We start from the raw sequence: 22,344 nt of genomic DNA on the forward strand, positions 1-22,344 counted from the left end.
ACAGAATGTAGCAGCTTAGACAGGTGAAGGGGACAGAATGTAGCAGCTTAGACAGGTGAAGGGGACAGAATGTAGCAGGTCAGACAGGAGACGGAGTAAGAATGTAGCAGCTTAGACAGGAGACGGGGACAGAATGTAGCAGCTCAGACAGGTGAAGGGAATCCCTCTTAACAAACACAGTCCTTTTCATTTACCTAGAGAACAAAAGCTGCACCATGTCAACCAGTGTGTGTTCAGCTGATTTCCTGAGGAGCTCTGCAAACACACAAGAGAAACCGATATTAGAACCAAAAAGAATTAAATAGAGAAGCAGGTACAATCGAAATGGCCAGACAAAGACAATAGGGCTAACTAACTAACTTCTTTGACTTTATGTTGATTTTAGACGTTTTTTTCTGTTACAACAGATTGTAGCACTATGCCCAAGACAAATTTCCTCTTGGGAACAATAACGTTTATTCTGTTCAACTCTTAACTAGCTAGGTACAACAAGGTAGAGCTAAGAGAGCAGGCGCGAGAGAGGTACCAACCCTGGCAGAGAGTGTAAACATGGAGAAGGTTGTTTCAGATATTTAAGTATGCACACAAACCATAAAAAAGTTCCTTGAATGTTTTGTAGTACAAGTCGATGTGTTTCTAGCTGACGTAAAACAATCTAAAACCAGCTATTGAGTTTTACTAGAATTGACTATTATATCAGAAATAGAGACTGAAGAGTGTTTGTTGCAACTCACCACTTAGACGCATCTCAAAGCAGATCCTGAAGCAGGACTGCATGATCTCACAGACGGACTCATTGGTCAGGTGGGCTCCGACTGGGGTCAGCAGCAGAGTCCTAAGGACCTGAAACACATTATCATTTGACTGAAATCTACAGTCAATTCAATCAAGTTTATCCAACATTAGTTAGGATGAGGAAATTGAAACAATCCTTCCTTGTACGGGAAATGCTGAGTGAAAGCATACTACTATATGTATATTTTTAATATCCAGCACAGAAAAATACATTTAAAAAACACAATGCTCCACAGGACACATGCACTGACACTGGGTACACACATAAAAAAAAGAAAAAAGAGTTTGAAAAATGTGTAGATCCCTTCCCAAGAAAATGCTGGGACTTCCTATAAACAAAAAGGGAAAAAATCAAACCAGAATAGTGAACTTAAGTATTCTGTTCCCATAACTCGCGCTAGGTGATATTTTCCTGAAAGACTGGTGGAGGAACAAATTACCACCACCTCTTTTTATGTATTTGACATATTTAGCTTCTGAGAATATAGTTGCCAGTTTCTATGCTGTTAGAATACGGCTGTGTCTCCTGTGACCTTGTTATTTTTTTACCAAACAAATCCCAACATGTAAGTGGGAACATGTTGGCGTTATTTATTCACTTGTTTGGAGAAGTAGGCTAGTTGGAACCAGTTGCCTGCAGGATCCGTGGTAAGCTAGGCTAGGGGTGGGTGCATCAGGAGATGAGAAGGCTATCTATGGATAGAGCTGGACAATTTATCGATATCTTGATATGAGACTAGATATCCTCTTAGATTTTGAAAGTCGTAATATCATAATATGGCATAACTGTTGTCTTTTCCTGGTAAAGGCTGCATTACAGTAAAGTGATGTAATTTTCAGAACTTACCAGACTGTTTTAACTGTTCTATTATTGGCCTTTACCCACTTAGTCATTGTAGCCACATTACTGATGGTTATTTATCAAAAAACCCGATGTGCAAATATTTTGTGAAAGCACCAACAGTCAACCATACAATATTGTTGCAATATCAATATCAAGGCATTTGGTAAAAAATATAATGATATGTGATTTTCACCATATTGCCCAGCCCTATGTATGGACTTATCTAACTCTGGGGGATACGGTGAATAAGCTAAAGTCTCAATAAGTCTGCGTGTTAATTATATTAAATTATACTCCAGGGCGCCCAGATAGCTCAGTTGGTGGAGTGGGCGCCCATGTGTAGGGGTTTGCTCCTCAACGCAGTGGGCCTGGGTTTGGGTCTGCTGCCCTTTGCTGCATATCAGTCTCATAGTCTCAACAAAATTAAAACTCCGAGCTTCTCAAAGGTTTCAGTTGTTAAAAGGCTGCTGTGCTGGATTCACTGTTACAGGTATGGAGTCCACATGAATACTTTTAGTTGATTCCATCAGGTCAGGGCAAGGCTACTGTAGTTACGACTTGTAAACATGGGGTTACTAGTAATTAACATGTACCTGCAGAATTTTCATGAGGACCACTTCATCGCTGGCAGGGTCTGTTCCCACAAATCTAGCGTGTGTGACAGCGTCAGCCATGTTCTCAATGGCTTCTGCTGCGGATTCATGGTTGGCATCTGCAAACAGACAAGAACACACAAAGCTCTCAAAGGCTGACTCAGAAAATCCACACACGGTTAGCTTGATAATGAGAGCTGTTAATAGACAAGAGCACTGAAGGAAGCCATGTTACTCAGGGCAGTTTAGATTGAGGTTACCTATATCCTGACGTTCTTCACAGGGTCCACCCAAACAAGTTCCTTCCAGAGACTATTATATTTTGCAGCTGTTTTCTCTGGCAGCCCCGGCCAAGATGACTGTGGTTGGTTTAAACTAATGCCACTGAACAAGAGCACGTTTTCCTCCCATCCCCAAACGCTGTGTGGACTAGCCAGACCTTCCTCCAGCATGCTTTGGAGGAAGGTCTGGCAAAGCGAGACTAAGATTGAGGTTTACTTTATACTAAACATCGCTGATGAATAGTAAACCAATACTTATTTAATGAAACGTAAATTGTTAGTTATTTCACTGTTAAATGAGAATGAAATGGACTAATTATTAGTAATGCAATAATTACAGTTCAAATTTGCACATATAACATTTTATATTAGATTTAAATGATTTGGATGGCTATTATGTTACAACTGAGGATTATAATACCTTATTAATGGTTTATAAGGTAATAATAATGGTTTTAGACAAAATAGTAATTTAAAAAAATAAACATGGCGTTAATTATTTATATATATATATATATTTTATATATATTTTTATAATATTTTATTTATATAAAAATGTGTGTGGATTGCATCATAACACTTTCTTGTATGTGTTTTCCTGCCAGAATTGCCAATACATTTGTTTTTCACTGCGTGAGAAAAGAACGTGTGGCATGAAGCGTGTGAAAAGTGCCAGTGTGTGACAGTTGGCAGCCCTGTACAGTTCCCTGCACCTGTGTTTGTGCAGCTCAGAAGGGCGTCCACGTGGTATTTTAAGCCCTGCTAGCCCTACCTGTGATGCGTATGGTAGAAACCAACTCCAAGTATTTATTTGAAATTTCTGGATGGAAATTTGTACTTAGGGCAATTAAACCCATCCTGTGCCTGATATGACAATAAAAATACAAACCAGTCACTGTTCCAGAGGTAATGTAAATGTAGGCTGAAATTGTCAAACTCAGCAACCAAGAACACAGCTCCAACTGCACAACACACAAACATTACTAAACAAATCTGGTACGGCCTATCCACGTTGCCTTCTAACCCTGGGATCTAATGACCAGATGTGGCCTTTTGTCGGGGGCAGACTGGGACAAATTGGCTGTCGGAGCAACAGGAGCCAGTGTTTTTGAAACCTGACCGGCTGGCCAGCTCTCTGCCTGGAGCCAGCCTGTTTTCCTTTCCCATCGCCCTTAGGAGCAGCAATTCATTAACTAATAAGCACAGGGGGTAAGAGAGGGGAGCAGAAAGATGGAGAGAGAGATGGAGAAAGGGAGATGCAGATGAGGATTAAGTTAAACAACAATGCAGCCTGTCAACATGAAGAGATGGGCAGCTCTGGGTTTAAAGTGATACCGAAGCTTTCTGTGTGAGCGTAGTAGACATTTAATAAATGATAAATGTTACTTCTAAGGAAATGTTCGGGACATGTTGGTAATTGGCAGCTGTTGACCTTGAGTGCAGACAGTGTATCAATCAGAAGTTGGTTAATGGCTGAGAACTGGTGTATGTGTGGTTGAGGCTGTTGAGACAGAGCAATGCCAACATCCCTCCAGAGGCGAGGGCGACAACGAGCATGGAAGTTGTGCTGAAATCATTCAATGTCCAGACAGAGAATCTGGAGACACAGGGGGATCCAGCAGAATGTCAGAAGTGATATAAAACACTAATCCCTCTCTTGGCACAGTCTATACAAGCGGTATCCAAAGGGAGGGTTAGGGGGAGCATTGTTAAAATAACACTGAGGAAAGGAGAGGCTCAATATGAGTGTGTGTGTGTGCCTGAGGGTATGTCGGCAAAGTCAATAGGGGTTTGAACCAGCTGCCACATAAAGCAGTTTAAGTAATATCAAACTCTGGTCACAATAATGAAAGACATGGCATGGCGTGAGTGAGAGCAAGCAGAAGGGCAGAGTGGCTGGTTTTAAAGAGAGCAACACACAAAAAGCACTCGAGCTGCACTCTGTATAAGGGCCAATACATCTTTAGAAACCACACAAAGGGTCTGCTGCTTTTTCCATCGTCAGAGAAGAAAATGAGTTTGTTCACCTGTTCATCTTCTGAATAGCATAAGATCACCTTTCAGCCAGGCTGCTCTGCGCTTGTCTATAGCTCCCCTGTCAGTGTGCACAACAGTTAATGCATGGAAAGCATTTATATTTATAGAATTTTGTTGTTTTTGCATTTACTTTTCCGAAGATAATGCAAAAAATGTGATTGTTGTGATGGGTTCCCCAAATGAAATCCAGGGAGAAGACAACATTGAAGTTTCAATCACTACTTTGTGCCTTTGCAGGGATTTTTTATTGCAAGGAATTTAACTCCATTTTAAGTTAATCTCAACATAGTTGCATATAGTTTAAGACCAGTTTCCAGGAACACTAAGACAAACTAAATGTAATTGTCTGCATTGTCTAAATTATTCGTAATAATTATGTCTTGTCTGTGCTCTTTTCAGACTGTTTTTGGCATGTCACTGTCTCTGGAAGGTTATCAATGTAGACCCTGTGGATTATTATCACCTTCACCTTTTGTTTTATATGAAAGAAGTACTGTTCAGTTTTGTGTTTCTATAAGTTAAGGGACCTGCAAGATTTAAAAAAGGCCAAGATGACCCTGACGACATCACCGGGTTATTTTCTCAGGCTCACACCTTTTCTCTGCTTTAAATCTGTACAATTTCTCCTCTTTTTTTAAATGAAACACGTTGCTCTATCCGTCCTGAACTACATGTCATGTTGCAGCTCATCCTAATTATGTACTTCTTTCTTTTATTATACCAGCCATTTTATTATTTTATTTATATATGAACAGTATAAATAAATTCAAGAATAACAATTTATTCAACACTGAAATCCCAGGCAGGCTACAGCTGTACTCTAAGCTCATCTCTTCTGGCAGTGGCTGCAGCCTAAGCCTCAGCTGAGCCTCGCTCTGGGCCCTCTGTGGGCTGTGAGCAGCACTGCGAGGGGCTTTGCTGACTCTGCTGGGCAGGAGAAAAGACGGAGAACGAAGGAGAAACAGTGGAAGAGAGATGAGCAGTGGGAAAAGAGAAGGCAGAGCAGAGATCTGGATATCTGTCAGCACCAAGGCTTAGTTCCTGCTGCCTCCACGCCAGTAGACCTCAGGCCACAGATTGAGAGGAATTATCTCAAACTATGAGTGGGTGTGTGTGGGAGACCATTTCCTTCCCCCTTCTCTTGGGCCCAAGACAATGAAAAAACGGTGCAGGGGACATATTAGAGATACCAGCGGGAAAACGTTGAGGTGACGTGCTGAAGGGGAGGATCATTTTCAACCCAACACCCAGGATAAACTGGAACACCACTGCCTCACTGCAGGCTTAGAGAGGGGTGAGGGTGTAATGTGTACAAACCTAAACTGACCCTGAACATCAACACACTCCCTCCTTTGATGAAAGCTTACGCAGCATCAAATGGAACCACGAATCACTCAGCAAGAATTACAATGAAGTAGAGGCCTCAGAGCTGCTGAGAGATGCACACCCCGCAGCAACTTTCTCACTGCAAGTAGATAAAACAAACACATTTTAAGAAGAGGTATCACAGGTGAACCTCATGCTAAGAAAGATTGTTTAAGAAAATCTGAATCCAGAAGAGAAGAGATAGCCCCTAACAGAGTTCGACGACTTGTATTGGTTTTTCTTCCAAGCCAGGAGATGGCAGTACTTGACAAGATCAGTGGTGTCCATTTACCACTCTTTCAAACTCAGCTATCATGAATGCCACGTCACTTTTATATATGCTGACTTCAGTTACAATTTCAGCTAAAACTATGTACTGATGAATACAGTTGGTACATTATTCAGGTATATCAACAGATTTGGTTTTACCGTCTACATGTTTGTAATCAATGTTTTTATCATTTATAGGATATTATGTAATGACTTCCATGATTTGCTTTGACTAGGAATTATTGAAACTGATGCAAATGAAAAGAAAGAGCCAAACCTTTGTTCTTTCTAACAGTACCATATTTTTGATGGGTGGCCTGAATGGCCAATAAATTAATAAAATTAATAAATTATGTAGTTGAATTACCAAAGTACAGTATATCATAGTGCATTATCACTGTACAGTGTATAATCAATCCATCTATAGTTAGTTATTCTTTGTGATAAATTAAACTTAGCTTAACAAATTGTCAGAGAGGATTAGGATGTATTTTTAAATCACATAACTCTTATGCATTTGACATTCTGCAAGAACAAAATTTTATATTAGAATGGTCACCTAAAAAAATAAACATTACGTTTTAAAATTGAGCACTATGAATTGCCTTTGTTTAACAGTTATGTAATATACTTCAGTAATACAGACGACTTAAAATGACTGGTGCAGTACAATTCTCTTAAAAAATCTAAATATTAGACACAGTCTGAAATGATGTCTTCAGTCTCCTCTGGGAGCCTCAGACACATTTTTCAGATCAGATTTCAATAGTCTTTGAACTGGCATTCAATATCACATGCTCCCAGCCCTCACCCAGCCACACCACCGGGGGAAAAATGGATGCATGGCAAACAAGAGGAGAGGCGAGTGTGTTAACAGGCGGCTGGAGACTTTGTACCGTTTGAGGAGCAAACGCCAAACTAAGATGTGGCAGGGTTAATAAAGTTGTGAAACCACGGTCAAATTTCTCCATCTTTACAACAACTAGAGAATGAGAGCTGTTGCCTTGAGAGCAAGCGTGCTGCATCGGCACAATTGTGCACCCCTTAGAACAATGCTGATGAAATGCTGGTGGTGGTAGGATGGCGTCGGGATGGGGGTGGGGGAAGATTAAGGGAGCTGGTGTCAGGCCTGGATTGACAGACAGAAGCTCTGGGACACGGGATGACTTGTGAGGCGATTTCTGAAGAGATACTGGACAGACAAAATCTTTGCAAATGTACATGCATGACAATTAGCCATTTTCAAACATTTCTATCCCAACATTAAAAATCGTATTGTTAATACAGGAAAAGAATTCAAACTATTTAAAAAAGAACCCAGAAAAAAGGGGTAGATTCCCAAAAGCTCTTTTAACAGTGTGCTTTGTTTCTGTAAGCTTAGGCTCTTATTTAGTTTAGCAATGGCTGCAGCTGTTATGACAGCAATGTAACATTGACTCAACCTCTGCTATTCAGCCCAACATCTGGTGATGCACGCTCATTTCACACTTAACAAAACCAACTGGCAGGCACTGGGCCATACTTCCACGATGAGACTAATGAGGACAGGCCGTCCTGACTAGGGTTGCAAAGGGCCGGACATTTTACGGTAAATTTCCAGAAACATTCCATGGAAAGTTAAGCTGGGGAATTTTTGGAAAATATCCAATTTGGAAACTTTAATCTGAATTAATGGAAATGATGGGACTTAATGTGAAGTGATGGTAATTAATGGACATTTACAAGAATTGACTGGAAATGCCGGCTCAAATGCAGTATTGTCTTCAATTTATCTTCAACTAGCTTCAATCTGTTGTAGAATGTTGGATTCTAGAAACGATCTGTGCGGTGTCTGCAGGCTAAGTAGTAGCCCAAACCATTGACCTATTGGATAGCATAAAGGCAGCTAGCATGCTGCCTTGGATGTAGTATGGTTATGGTTATATGTGTGCTAAGATGACCATCAGCGCTGTCTATCGTTTAACAACCCCCGAAATAAATACAAACTCCCGTATTTTAAAAACTAAATGTTGTACTATGTGCTACCTATGCTGATTACTGGATGACATTCAACTGAGTTGCATCATATCAGGTTGTTTTACCCAAGATTATGTTTTTTATATTACATTTAAGTTCCCTGTTATAGACTAACAGTATTATAACAAGCAATATTAAAACGTTCTAGTTTATTCTCATTCTGAATGGATGATGAGAATAAACCATTCCTGGCATTCCTCGACTGATCTGACGATGAGCAACAGCACTGACCTAGACATAGCTTCCTAACAAAAAACTCATACACACTTTCGAGAGTGCCAAGATGATTCATGGGCTTTCTGATCGGATTTCAACTTCATGGTGCTTTACGAGTAAGGAAAGAGCTGAAGACAGCCGTAGACTACGGGTTAAGGCTCATCTACAGATTCGGCATGTCCCCTTTTGTTCGTCTAGCCGTCACACATTCTGGTAGTGGCCCGGGCAGACGAAGCAGGGAGCCCGGCTCGGCCTGCTGGGGAAGCCGCAACAGCGAGCAGAATGGATGGAGAAATGTGTGCAACCAGCGGCAACAAAACAACATGCAGGAGAGCCCAAGAGCCTGCACGTTCAAATAACATGTTGGTGTTTGATTAAATTCATCATTTTCATTTAGTGTGGACAGCAATCAAGTTTAGGCTAAATCATGTTCATTTTTCCTGCTGTTACTTAATAAATTCTGCAAGTGTCTCAAGCTTTTAATTGATACATATTCATAAAAGTTAAGAGTCTAAACTAGTAGTGCAAGCAATTCATCAACTAATCCACATTTAAATATGTTGCAGGGCCATGTGCCTTTGAAAACATATAGTAGATGTCGGTATGCTTTTAGGGTATAAAAAAGATCAGACACAAGATGGCTTACCTATGAGGCCATAGGAAAGGAACTTGTTGACAGAAGTGAGGGCAATGCCGGTGATTGGTCCAGTGGTGTCCTCAGAGCGGACAACTTCTAGGAAGGGCCTCAGAAAAACGTTGGGTTCAACATCTGACAGATCTGAAGAGGGAGAAAGACAGTCGCTCATGTAAGCGCACAACACGCAGTCATGGGAATAAGACTTTAGACCAATCAATGTTCTTGTTAACCAATTGTGCTGTGACTGTCACTCATTACAAAATATACAGTTTGAAAAAGTTTGACTTGATGATACAATTCTCAAGAAAACACAAAAAACTAGAAGGGCGCTCGCTGAGCGCAGATCTCACACTGTTAAGGTAGTGTTAATTCTCCCAGTCTGGAACTCAACATAATCTCATTGGCAGAGTTGAAAAATGAATTGCATTTTTATTGAAACTGATAGCGTTGTTATTTTTAAGACCCCGCGGTATACAGTATTACCGCCAGACCCTACGTCAAGATTACAATTTTTGTAGGATTTTCAATATAAAGATGAGTAGAATATAAAAACTGGAAGCAAGGGGAAACAGCTAACCTTAAGCTAAAAAAAAACGTAGTTACGTGCTACAGCTGACAAGATCTGCTCGCGCGAGGGGCCATTTCAGCTGCCAAAGTCAACAGTCACAGGTGAAACATGAGAAGCTTGCTGGGGTCTCCTTCTGTCTGAAATTAAAGGTCAACTGTTCCAAAAGTTATGATAACTTTCAAGTGGCAAATCTGCCACTGTTATTATTGTAAACCATGATCCCCTGACTTGTCCTCTAGCGCCACTATGACGTTGACATTTCAGAGTCTCGAAAACTCTTCATTACATTAAAGTTCCCACAGCATGATCTGTAGTAACGCTGGTGATCCCTTAACTTTTTATCCTGCCCATTTACAGGTCAAAAGTTAAATTTGCCCTTCACTTTGGTTTAGAACAATTTAATTGTATCTTTGCTCTTTTTAAACATCCCTTCTGCCTGACAGTACAATCCCACAGAGTTGCTAGTGTGGCTTAACTCTTGTTAAGAGTAATGGGTTGGAACGGTTTACAGTACAAAACTAAAAAAACAGGGGGCCTCTGTCTTCTAAAAGTTGTAAATAATTATATATAATAGTTTTATATATAACAATAGTTATATATATTTACAAAAAAATGAATTGATGTGCCATTAGATAATTGACCACAGTAAAATATCATCTATCAGAAGCAAACCAAGATCATCAACATGAGTGTTAATGAGCCAGACCAAATGAATCCTACAGTTAATCAAATCCAGCTGCAGTGCGAGAGAAGGGAGCTCCACTCTGGGAAAACACCTTTGGCCAATCCACCCCGACTTTAACAGTCTCTCTCTTTCTCTGGAGAATTCGGAGAGAAAGGGGGTTCAGCAGGGGAAGCAAAAATACAAAACAGGTAAAACAACAAGGGGGAAATTAGTGGAGTCACGCATGCCGCTGTGAAACGCTGTGCCAGAGGAGTGCTTGCCACAGCAATACCACGAGGATTATGGCTTTCTTAAGAGCAGCTTCACTCCAGACAAGAAAAAAACTACTTGGACATCAAAAGCTTCTGAGTGTCCAACCAATTTCCAAAAGTGTGCATGTGACCGCCGTGCACCAGCGTGTGATATCCAATACCCCTGCAGCCTGTTTAGAAATCAAATATGAAATAGTTTGGAAATTTGCACAGTCCCTTCATCGGCCGCCAGGTCACTTTTAGGCCTTGCTTTCAAAAGCTTACCTCTCGCTTGCTGCTTTACTCAATGTTTTTTCATCCAGTGTTTTATTTTAGCTATTACGATTACACTATTATTATAGCTTTTTTACGATAAAGCTTGGAGCCGTTTTGGTTTAAAGGGTGAGAGGTGACACAGGGTGTAAATTTAGCAACAACTGCACAAAAATAAATACTTTTCCCCATCAAAGATCAAATAAAAAACATATACTCAGAAATTAAGTAAAATAAAAATTGGGGTTAACTTCTGTGGCTGTCTGTCAGCTGCCAGAAAACTTTGTAAAGAGAGGTTTTGTATCCCAGTACTTTACAGTGTAGTAAGGGTGGAAGGAGGCTGCTCAAATGAATCTGTCAATAGATCCTGATAAAGACTTCATCAGGGGCGATCACCCTGTAAGTGCTATGGCTGCGTTCCCAAAGACCACAGATTGGAAAACTCAATTGTGTTGTATTGATCCAGCCGGCCATCGGTGAACACGGGGCTGACTGGAGCGGGCTGTCGGTGGCCGCCACCAATCATCTTATATAAAGTCTAAATACAGGCTCTGTACTTCAACTCAATCTCCGGGGCTTGTGGAGTGAAGTGAAATAAATAACGACGGTTGCAGCCGTGGTGAGGCAATCATTCTATAACCAGGTTAACTTCTGGCTGACATTGACCCCCCCAAAAAAAAAAAAAACTGCAGGATTAAACTGGCTCAACCAGGCGTGCATGTTGCCATCTAGGGGCTGGCTTTGCCTGATATAAGAGCGCAAACAAGTCCAACTTGAGTTCAGCTTATTTAGTAAAACAACAGAGGTTTGTAAAATGAGCCCATTACGATTCACCGTGAGCCTAATCCTATCTAGCTCTACCATGCTGGATGTCCATCTTTCTGCTTGGAGCTGTGGTGAGAGTATCCAGCCATGTGTGGATTACCTCTCCAAATGACCCCGGCAACGAGAGAGAGGAGATGCGGGGGTGAACCTTTGCCCCTAGGAGACCACCCCGGGATGAGGCCGGCTCACTGCAAAACAGTAGCCATCTTTAATACATGCACATCTATTGGCACTGGAGCAGAAAAGGCTTAGAACCCAGGGAGCAACGGCAGGAGAGGAGTCTGAGCTGCAGATGCACCTTATTGTCCAGACAACAGGACAAGAACAACTTCACAGGAAAGATGAAGAAATGAAACACAAACAATATCCATACCTAACCAGACCATCTCAATTTGGAACATACACATATTTCAATGTGGGGCCTCCAAAGATCTTTGCAGGGCATTTAAAGCCATGTTAAGAGTTGTACAAACAGGCCTGCTCCGCAGAGTCCCAGTGTAGAGGAGCTGAGCACTAGAAACAAAACAAGCTCTTTTAATGGCGGAACAGCAGAAACAGAGGAGTGTTACATTTACATTACATTGCCACGGAGTAACTTCCTTGTCTGACAAAAGCAAGTTAAACAATGAAAACACTGAATGTTGTCCAAATGGTACAAGAATGTTGCAAAGCATATATGCACGTCAAATCTGAAAGTAGTGTAACACAAAATCTTGGCTCTACATTGCTAGCTTATTCTTTGCATAATTTGGGAGAAAAAAATATTTATATGCACCTGTGTGGCTGCCGCTCAAAACAATGTATAGTTTTTGAATGTGTATTAATATAAAAAGTAATGGTAATTAATGTTATTCACTGTGCCCCTAAAAAAAGAGATTCATTTCTAAGAGAGATATTTTGAGTTTTGTGATCTTAACATCTGATTATTTGCATTTTATATTTAGCTGGAGTGTGATTGCAAGTCATATCGGCTGAGCGTAAACAAGCCGAGGACTTCTCGGTGTCTGATGCTATATAAACAAAAAGCCAATTTTCCAAACTACTGCTTCAGTGTGTGCGGTTTGTGCGTATGATGGAAGGACTGACAGTCATTTTGTTCAAAGTATAGGGGAGCTATAGGCAGTGGAAGCTATTCACAAAGACATACTAACGCTGCAGCCGCTGGCTTAGCCAACTAATTTGTTGTTGATTCGTTAAAATCACATAAAGAACTGAATCTGCCAGTCCAACTTGGCACATGTTTTACACTGGTAGGCCTGTGCTTCAAATGAGTTCCTACTGGATGATGCGTTGGACCTTTATCATGAATCATCATCAGATCATGAAATACAAGAAAACATGTCACCGGGTTCGGTGTTTTTGTGTTTGTAGCTGAGCTGGAACAGAATACCGGGTTAAAACTGAGTGGTGTTCCAGTATGCTGGAATGAGCTAGAAACATGAAACTTGGGGGAATAACTGGAAATGGTGTCCGTTTGCTTCTATTGAAATATCAACCCAATATGCCAAATGGTGGTGCTGTAATTAAGGCTTCGCCCCCACACCGTAAGTCCGTTTGAATTGAAATTTCTCACACAGCTGCAGCTAGTGACATAGTGCATATCAGGCTATAAATGACTAAATGTTTACAGAGTGGTGTTCTTGGCCTAGTACTAGAAATCAAGCCCAGCAAATTTGTATTGAGGACTTCAAAGAAGGGGACCAGTGTGGCTGTGGAGGATCTCCAGACATGTTTGGACTCTACTGACTGGGATGTGTTCAGGAGGGCTACCAACAGTCTTGGTGAGTACACAGAGGACGAGGCGTCATGCATTAGCTTCTGTGAGGACTGCTGTGTTCCAACATGCACCAGGGTGACTTACAACAACAAAGCCTGGTTTGCAGCCAAATTCAGAAGATTAAGGTTGAATAAGGAAGAGGCATTCAGAGAAGGTGATTGGCTGCAATCTTCCACCACTCCAGGACCTTTACACGCCACAAGGACTCAGAAGCGTGCTGGAAAGATCGTGGCTGATTCCTCCCACCCCCTCCCCTCTGGCAGGAGGCTGAGGTCCATCAGGACCACATCAACAGTTGTTTCCAGTCTGCCACCAGCCATTTAACAAGGCCCGGACCCCACCCTGAGTCTCTCCACACTCCACCTCTGGCTCTACATGCCACAGTACTCTTTCTGCAGTAATGGGCTTTTTATTTCTATCTTTATTTTTTTAATTTAATATTTAATACATACTGTGTACATATACTTATGTTGTGTATATCTATACTTATATTGTTAAATATTCTATGTAGAGAACGTGTGCCGTGCAACAACACCAAAACAAATTCCTTGTGTGTTTGAAAACTCACTTGGCCAAAAAAAACTATTCTGATTCTGCTAACTGACCATTACACCTTGTATTAAAGACCCTCATCACACACAATCGATATAATAGATCAAAACAGAAAACTGTCAAAGTCATCTTTATTATTCTAGATTGTAGCTACACTACAGTAGTGCATACAAGAAGAATGCCTTCACTGTGTTGAGTCTAATGTGGATTTGTTTTAGTAATCAACTATCAACGAATATTATATATCGTCGTTTCGTTTCTTTTTTTGTTGAGTTGAGATGTAGAAAAAGCATTGGGGATTTGTGGACAGTAAAAATAAAACAGCACTGTAGATCTTTTTTTGTGAAAGACTACCAATAATAATAATAATAATAATAATAATAATAGATAGATAGTCAACAGTGGTTCTTACGTAGCCGGACATGTATAAAATCAATGCATCTATGTGGACACAGCAGCAGAAGGTATCCGCGAAGAAACAACCTTGCCTGGCTGTTACATTGCTGAGACAACACTGCAGCATACACCTGCGTGCACGGCTCATGCACACAAATGTCAACCTTGACACTGACCCCCAGTTGACAAGCTTTCAGTGAAAATGTACAAAACTAAATGACATCTTCTATGAAGGGGCTACCGAGGCAGAGTAAGGGGAGTAGTGGATGAGGGAGGGGTGAATCCCCCCTTTGACCGACGCAGCGGTCCAAAACCAAACACTGATGGTTATTGATCTGGACCTCTTCAGCGGCTAAAATTAAGAGTCAGGGTCCTTGGTTGCAATGCTGAGGATGGAGGCAACGCTTTAACAAGACCAGCAAGGCTAAATGAAATCCAGGGAGAATTCTGCTGTTCGTCTGCTGAACAGAGTCTTGCACGACAGTATTCTTATCCATCTGTCGGGAGAAGTTTGATGAATGTCAGCTCTCCTTAGCCCTCGGCCCCCACCCTTGTCTCATTCATTCTTCTTTTCTGCCCTTGGTCCCTGTATTCTCCTGAATGAAATTGACACTTGTAGAAGAGGGCAATTAGGATGAAACAATGCTACGCTGCTCCATATGGTCCTTTCGTTGGGCCACAGTGGTATTTTGTAGATGCTTGGAACAATGCCTCTGCACAACCTAAACAGGCAATTTGAAAGCCCCAGAGAAATTAAAACTTTCTAAAAGGCTTGGGAGGATGGCTGTAATGGCTACTGCACGGGAGCATTTCCTACAGGGCTACAAGGAATATAGTTTGCATTTTTATTTACAAGAACACTGTCACTGAATTGGTGAAGAAGCAGAGAACCAATAGTCTTACACGCACTTATAAGCTCCTAAATCTAATCAATCACTAAGTCAATCAAAAGATGTCTTCATATTGCTTCTTCAGAAAAGTAACAAATTTAACAGTTGCTATTTATTTTATATGATATTATTATTTTAGTGAAAACACAATGATAATTGAAGATGGTAAGATCAATTCAGAGAACTTTAGTCTACTAAGTATATTGTATTTTTTACTAAACCAGCATATGTTTGTCATATATGTCATGAGGTTTTTTTGCAATACTAGTAGTACATTACATTTTCTGAAATCTACAGAGTGCAATGTTTTTATTCATTTAATGAAGCTAAAGTACAGTGAGAAACACAAGTGTGTTTGTTTTAGAGGTGTTTCAACTGTTAAGGCTGTTTTATACTTCTGTGTACTTCTACTGTGTTGCTACGTATGTAGGTACGTGAAGACACACACCTACGCTGGATTGTACGTCGTAGCCTGACATCACCTCTTGTAAAATAGAACTACACGTTGCTAGGCTATGGCTTGGTGGCATTGCATTTCCCCTGACTTATTTCCTGGTTGTTTCCTAGAGTGAATCAATATAACACCAATGCCTATATTAACATGACACAAAATGGTAAAAGACAATTACACAGTTAAAAGATGCAACCAATAATTCTACAATCACCCTTTAATGCTGAAACAGCAGCAGGTGGGGCAACGGATTGGACTGCATCACCTAGTCACTACTGAATAATAACTTTACTGACCAATCCTGTACAAAAACCTTGTTCAATCCAATGAATATCACTCTACGAGATTTTACAAAAACCTTAGAAAGTCACACAACTCCCCCCATTAGCAGTCCTCTATGCAGCCGAGATCGGAGACCCTGCTATTAATGATGACACCTCTGAAAACCATACAATCACACAGTGCTGGTTGCAGCCTCTGACCTAAAAGGCTCCGTTCACATTGCCCTTTGGCCTTCATGCTGATCATTAAGACAAACTGGAGGTCCTGCTACTGGGAAGACACGTGGCTCCCCTTTTTTATGAGGGATTAGAGAGTGTCTGTGTGGGAGTGCAACAGAGGTATAACAGCCAAGGTGTTAGGGCTTGAGTTAAGGAATGCAGGCAACAAGTACAATGTTGTGGCACTTTAAATTTAATAAGGGCTTCCTTTAATTTCAAATCAACCATTTTTTTTTAAATCTGATTGTATCACACAATTGTCCTTTTTATACCACATCCATGGTACTGTATGTAGGGCTGGGCGATAAATCAAATCACGGCGTTTTCACAAAAAAAGGTCAGTTTACAAATCATGGGATTACTCTTAATCCTGTAAAAACAATTGTGTAATGACTTCTGTGGATCTAAAGAAGCTTTCCCAAGTCTGAGAAAATAACCCTAATGATAGAGAGAGAATACAATTCCTTACAGAAAGCTTAAAAACATGACGTGTGGAGTTTAAAAGACATTTATCAGGTAGGGCAGACCTAATGAACAGATGCTATTAGTATTTGTTGATTCTGATGAATCATGTGCATGTATAATGTACTGCAACTTTATGGTCATCCTCACCCAGCGCTAAAATCCCTTTCATTTTAACCACTAAATGTCAAATTATCTGCAAATCAAGGTATAGTCTAAAGTGGTACATAGGAAATGTTAGCTGACTACAGTAGCTGTCCTGAGTCATGACAGTCCTGTAAACATGGATGTAACATGGATGGTAACACTATGCACTTATCACAGTTAAAGGGACTGTGGTGACTCATGATGGATAGCTAGTTCTGGCCACCTCGTAGTGAGTCTGGTCTCCGCAGTGATTAATGATCTGAGCTCTTTGCTTGTGTGTTTTTGTTGAGGAATTATCTTGGCTCAGAAGAGCTAGAGCCATGGCAGTCGGCTGAACAGTGTGGAGCTTCTATTTGATTCAGTCTGCCCAGGATGCCATATTACCACAAAGCTCATGCTAACAGCAGCTGCTTGGAGGTATCAGGTTGATGGTGGCAAACTAATTAGTGAGCTGATTTTGTTTCTGCTGAAACTGATTACTAGATTGGATGTTGCCCCCTTCCTGTCAGCGGAGTAAGCCTCTTAATTAATGCAGACCTTGGATCGCTAAAGGGCTCCAATAAAATCTGAAATTTTCAGAAAGGCTTTATTATTTTCAAAGATGATTTATTTGGGCAGCATTGTGTTTTGCGTCAAAAAGCAGAACAAGTAAAAAAAAAAAGTAGGTGCAGTAAAACAGTATGACTTCATCCCCAAACCTTGCCTAGGCCAGAGCCTGCCAGCCTCTGTGCTGCTTTGCACCTGTTATCCTGTACATAAAATGTATTTTCTATGCTGCATACTTTGCACAGAGGCCACATTATTCTGGCAGTGAGCTGGCCGGGGCCCAACGTCCACTTAATGTGTTCCACAGCCTGCTGTCCCCTCAGTGATGGATGGACATACTTTACGCTCAGTGTACTTATAAATAACGGATGTGTTATCACGCTGAATTCAAACCTGAGGGAGCGCACATGACATTTCTCTATAAATGTGTGATGTACTGAAGGGAACTACTTTGTAGCACTTTGAGCTCAAAGAAGCGATTCACCATGAAATCATTTGTTTAAAATAACAGTCCCACATGACTTTATCTTTCATGGTTAAATATCATTTACTTTAATGGAGCTGAAAAAATATCCACTCTTTAAACATTTCTTTGAATGACCTGCCTCGCCATAAATGCAGACATCTAATCCAAATCCTTCCATTTCATATTGATGCATGTGTTTGCTTGTAGTGTCACAGCGATATGCCCTTCAGACGAGGCAGCCTCGTATTATCACCTCTATTTCCAGAAAAACAAACAGTGGAGAGCAAGACGCACAATTTCCATCCCATCCTTTAAACATGTACCCTTGCCAATGTCAGCATGTGTCTTGGTTAAGATGTTGGGCGGGGGGGAAAAAAGGGGGACGAGGACAAAACAGGGAAAGCAGGAGGCGGAAGGGAAGGAGGGAGAACACAGTTGTGGGTAATGGGCTTTGAAGGGCTTGAGGTTGGGTACGGTGTAGGGTTAAGCTACAGATGGCATCCAGTCGGCAGGATAAACCAGTGCACATGCTCGGACTCGGACTGGATTTCACACCGCTCTTGATGAGGACCGCCATCCACAAGTGCAAGAATAAGGGATAAAGTGCCAGAGAAATATGGTGAGGTAGTAAAACAACGAAAGGTAGAACTTGCCAAGATTAGAGAATGCATTGACAAGTTAAGCAAAAAATTGGACATAGAAAATAAAAATCAACCCATCTCTGAAGTCGAACACGGAGACACATGGGTATTGTGTCAAGATTGTTTGTTTGGTTATATTTTTTTGAACAATCTTTTTTTTTTTTTTACAGCTGCTAAAACAATCTTTTTAAAACAGTGCCAGTGTCTAAACGGTATCTGAATTGATACTATAAAAAAGGGAACATAACAAAAGTCGGTGACAAAAATAATAATAGTAATAATCTTAACTTATTTCACTAGTCAACTGCGGTTAAGCGTCAAAAAGAAAAACCACTAGATCGCAGAAGAGTATTTTGCATCAGCTTGATATTCGCGGTGAACTTGAATGCATCATGAGCATATGAGGTGCAATTGATTGCACCAATAAGCCCGGTTGGTGTTGTTTCTTCCCAACAGTGGCCATTGTGTTTAAAAAAATGTGTTTTTAGCTGCAGACCGTTGTACGTCCCGACGTTGGAATCCTTTCCTGTGAAATACAGCCACACGTTAGCTACGAGCTAACAGTAGGCTAACATTACCTGCTGGCAAGTGCAATGCTAGCTAGCCTCACGGTCAGTGACGCGCTTTTGTAGCCTGTACTGTCCGTTTCAAAGCACCAGAGGGCAGCACAAGCATTTGAGTCATTCGGTTCGGAAGATAATGGTCGTGTAGGGGGTTTCAGTCCCCGACATTAGGTAACACTTGTTGACTTCTTGCTTCTTTATAGTATGTTTAGTCTGCATGCGCCCTGGTGTTTCAGAAAATACTGCAACACATAATAGCCAAAAAGAAGCTTAATTGAAGACCGTTTGTGCCTATTCATTTTAAAAGAGTTACAGCCAATTGGGAAATTCAAACGCTCGACATATGCTCTTATAGGGCTGACTGCTTTGCTGTGGTCCAGCCCAAAATTTCCACAGCTAGGCTACTAAATGGCATCGAGGAAAAACTGAATGAGGACAGACAGGAGCTGATGAGAGAAAGAAGGCAAGAAAACGTCAGATGTGGGGTGAGATAAAAAAGACTGAGGCAAAGCAGCAAGCAGAGAGAAGAAGCTGAGGCGTGTGAGGGTGTGTGAAGGAGTGGGGAGTTTTGGTCCCTATTTGTTTCACCTGCTGCACTCCTTCAGCTCCCCACTAATGGCATTCCCATGGGGTAGGAGAGATTCCAGAAACCATGCACTGTACTGTACAGGGCGAGTCTACTGTGTTCACACAGGACACAACGCAACACAGCCCAGAGGCTCACACTACAACTACACTAAGGGTACTACACACGGCCACTGTGAACAAATTGATGTAGCGTTTAAAAAATGCCATTGAACGGGTAGGGTTCACAGGAAACACTGCACTACCATAATGCACTATTTACATTAAGTGGGTTTTTAGATTTAGTCAAAGAGCTGCTTTTTACATCCAGGCTATGTAGTTGACTCTCCATTCAATACAATTTGATCTGAATCCACTCAACAAACCAAGGACACTGACACTGGTTATATTCTTGATATTTAACTTAATATTTATTTTTTATGCCAGAATATTGAGATGTGTAATTCCAACTTTATTTATTATCCTTGATTTTAGCACAATTTGCCATTGGCAAATGGCTGCAATTAAATCTATACAGCATGTAGCCAGGGTCAAGAGGTTCAGTTACAGTTTGACTCAACAGAGTGGCCAAGATGAGTGATCTTTAAACATGCAATGACGTGCTGGTGCCAGAAGTGCTAGTTCCAGTATGTCAGAAACAGCTAGACTCCTGAAACCTCTGTGCACTAAGGGGTCTTGAGTTTACATCCCATTGTGAAATATACAAATTGTACAATTGTGTGGGCAAAACAGATCGTCAATGACTGAAATCTGAGAGGAATGGCCAGATTTGGTCAAGCCAAAAGGAAGGCCAAAGATGGGCAAGTAGCACCTCAGTATGACAGCAGCAATGATTTATCTCTAAATAAAAAACCTTTCAACGTTGAAGTGAATGGGCTAAAGGCTGCAGACGATGATGTCTTGTTTAACTCCCGTCTGCAAAGAACCACAAGATGAGGCCACGATGGGCACAGCATCCCCAAAACTGGACTACTGATAAGTGAGGGTCTCAGCAGCCAGTTCCATTTTGGATGCTGATACGCAAATAACAGGATATCTTAACTAGAGCTAAAAAATCTTTTACCCAACGTTTTGTTTCTTAATCTTTTAATAAACAAAGAGCGACGGAGAAGAAATATCAGATGTTAACAAGCTTAACAAGTCATTTTTAGCCGGCGCTGACTGTGCCTTTAACAAATTAAAATGATCATTAAAATACAGTTGTAAAAGACACCGTTTGTTTTTCATGGTTGCCCTATATCTTAGTAAATCTATAATTTATGGGCTTTTCCAAATGTTTTGCAATAAAAAAGGACATTACTTTGTTTACATGTTTTATAGTATGTACAAAATTGGATTGTCATAAAAACATGTTTTATACAGATCAAATCAACATCTGTAAAAATCGGTTATTGGGCTTAACCCTCATGCTGTCCTCGGGTCAAATTTGACCCCTTTTCATTTTTGTCATGACAAAAAAAATGGGCCTTGGAAATAAGCTGAAAATGTCAACATTAAAATGATTAAATACATTTGGAAGAAACAGGAAAAAAAGCACCCACAACATTGAAAAAGTGACAAAAAATGTCAGAAAAAAACCCGTAATAGTGTTGACAAAAACAACTTTCTTTCGTGGTTGACAGGAAGACAACACAAGGGTTAACACAATGTTAATATCAGTTATCGGCCAATATTTCAATATCAATGCATCCCTTGTTACTGACAATACGTGAGGTGCTTGTAGAATAAGCAGAGGAATTTCAAAACCATGCAGGAAAGGAGGATTCAGTGGAGAGCCCATCCCGGCCTCAGTGTGCAAACCCCTCATTTGAATGAAGCCACAGCACATCTCATAAGTATTAATAGGCTGATACCACTGTATTTAGACATGATGCGCTTTATAACCACCCAGCATTGACAGCAAATCCTCTGTGTGCGTTTAATAAATCGCAGCAGTTAGGTAGGATGGCTTAGTCTCAAGTCACCTAATGACTATATTATGAGCCACAGCATTAAGAGGGATTAATACTAATCTTGGCTGTTTCAGTTTACCCTGGGCTGAGGGGTTGGGTGGTTTGAGGAGACAACAGAGCAGTGTGTGTTCCCCTCGCCAGCAGCTAGTTAACCAGTTCCCAACAAAGCAAACGTGCATTACAGAGTAGGTTTTGCATGCTAAAGAAAAAGCCTTGCTGGTGATCCATCTCCAGGACTACATGCGGTTTAGCTAGTCCAGAGAACACACACAAATAAAAAGCACATATAGCTCCGCACCCTGTGCTTTCTATAGCTGGGCTAAAACCCAAATAAACTAAAATCGGAGCTAAAAAGCCTCAGGGTCCACTTAGTGAGACCAGCGCCAAGTTCTTGGTCCTCTACAAACAGCACTTTACAATAAGAATAAAAATGTATATGAATTACAATGTAGCAAGCAGCTGTGGGAATGTTATAAACTGGAGCACATAATGATTTTAAAATCTATTAAACTACGTAAAAGAAAAAAAACATAAGTAAATAAGCAGTAGAGAACAATTACATTCAGCTTTGTCTCATATGTCATGTCACTAGTTAATCAAGGCAAATATGTATTTGAAATGATTTATTAAGATATCTTTATAAATATATTTAGAGGAACTATGCAGCTCACGTTCCACTGATTTGTTAAACTAGGGCCCAGTTTTCTTTAGCCTTGTGCGTGTAAGCTCTCCACATGCAACAGGCTGCCCTATCCATGGAAACACATGGTGACTTTTGAAC

At 40.8% G+C, this 22,344-nt stretch overlaps 1 protein-coding gene across 1 annotated transcript in view; it reads right to left on the reverse strand.

Annotated features, from left to right (window-relative positions):
* Window positions 1-22,344, reverse strand: part of gbf1 (golgi brefeldin A resistant guanine nucleotide exchange factor 1) — an 83,917-nt gene that overhangs the window by 34,701 nt on the left and 26,872 nt on the right. The window contains exons 4-7 of the mRNA XM_034898553.1: window positions 9,064-9,195; window positions 2,233-2,351; window positions 735-843; window positions 195-255 (exon numbers count right to left, since the gene is read on the reverse strand). Coding sequence (XP_034754444.1) covers window positions 195-255; window positions 735-843; window positions 2,233-2,351; window positions 9,064-9,195 — 421 coding nt within the window. The remainder of the gene's footprint in view (window positions 1-194; window positions 256-734; window positions 844-2,232; window positions 2,352-9,063; window positions 9,196-22,344) is intronic.

The sequence above is a fragment of the Etheostoma cragini genome, chromosome 17, assembly GCF_013103735.1.
Source record: "Etheostoma cragini isolate CJK2018 chromosome 17, CSU_Ecrag_1.0, whole genome shotgun sequence".
In the NCBI taxonomy this organism is placed as follows: Eukaryota; Metazoa; Chordata; class Actinopteri; order Perciformes; family Percidae; genus Etheostoma; species Etheostoma cragini.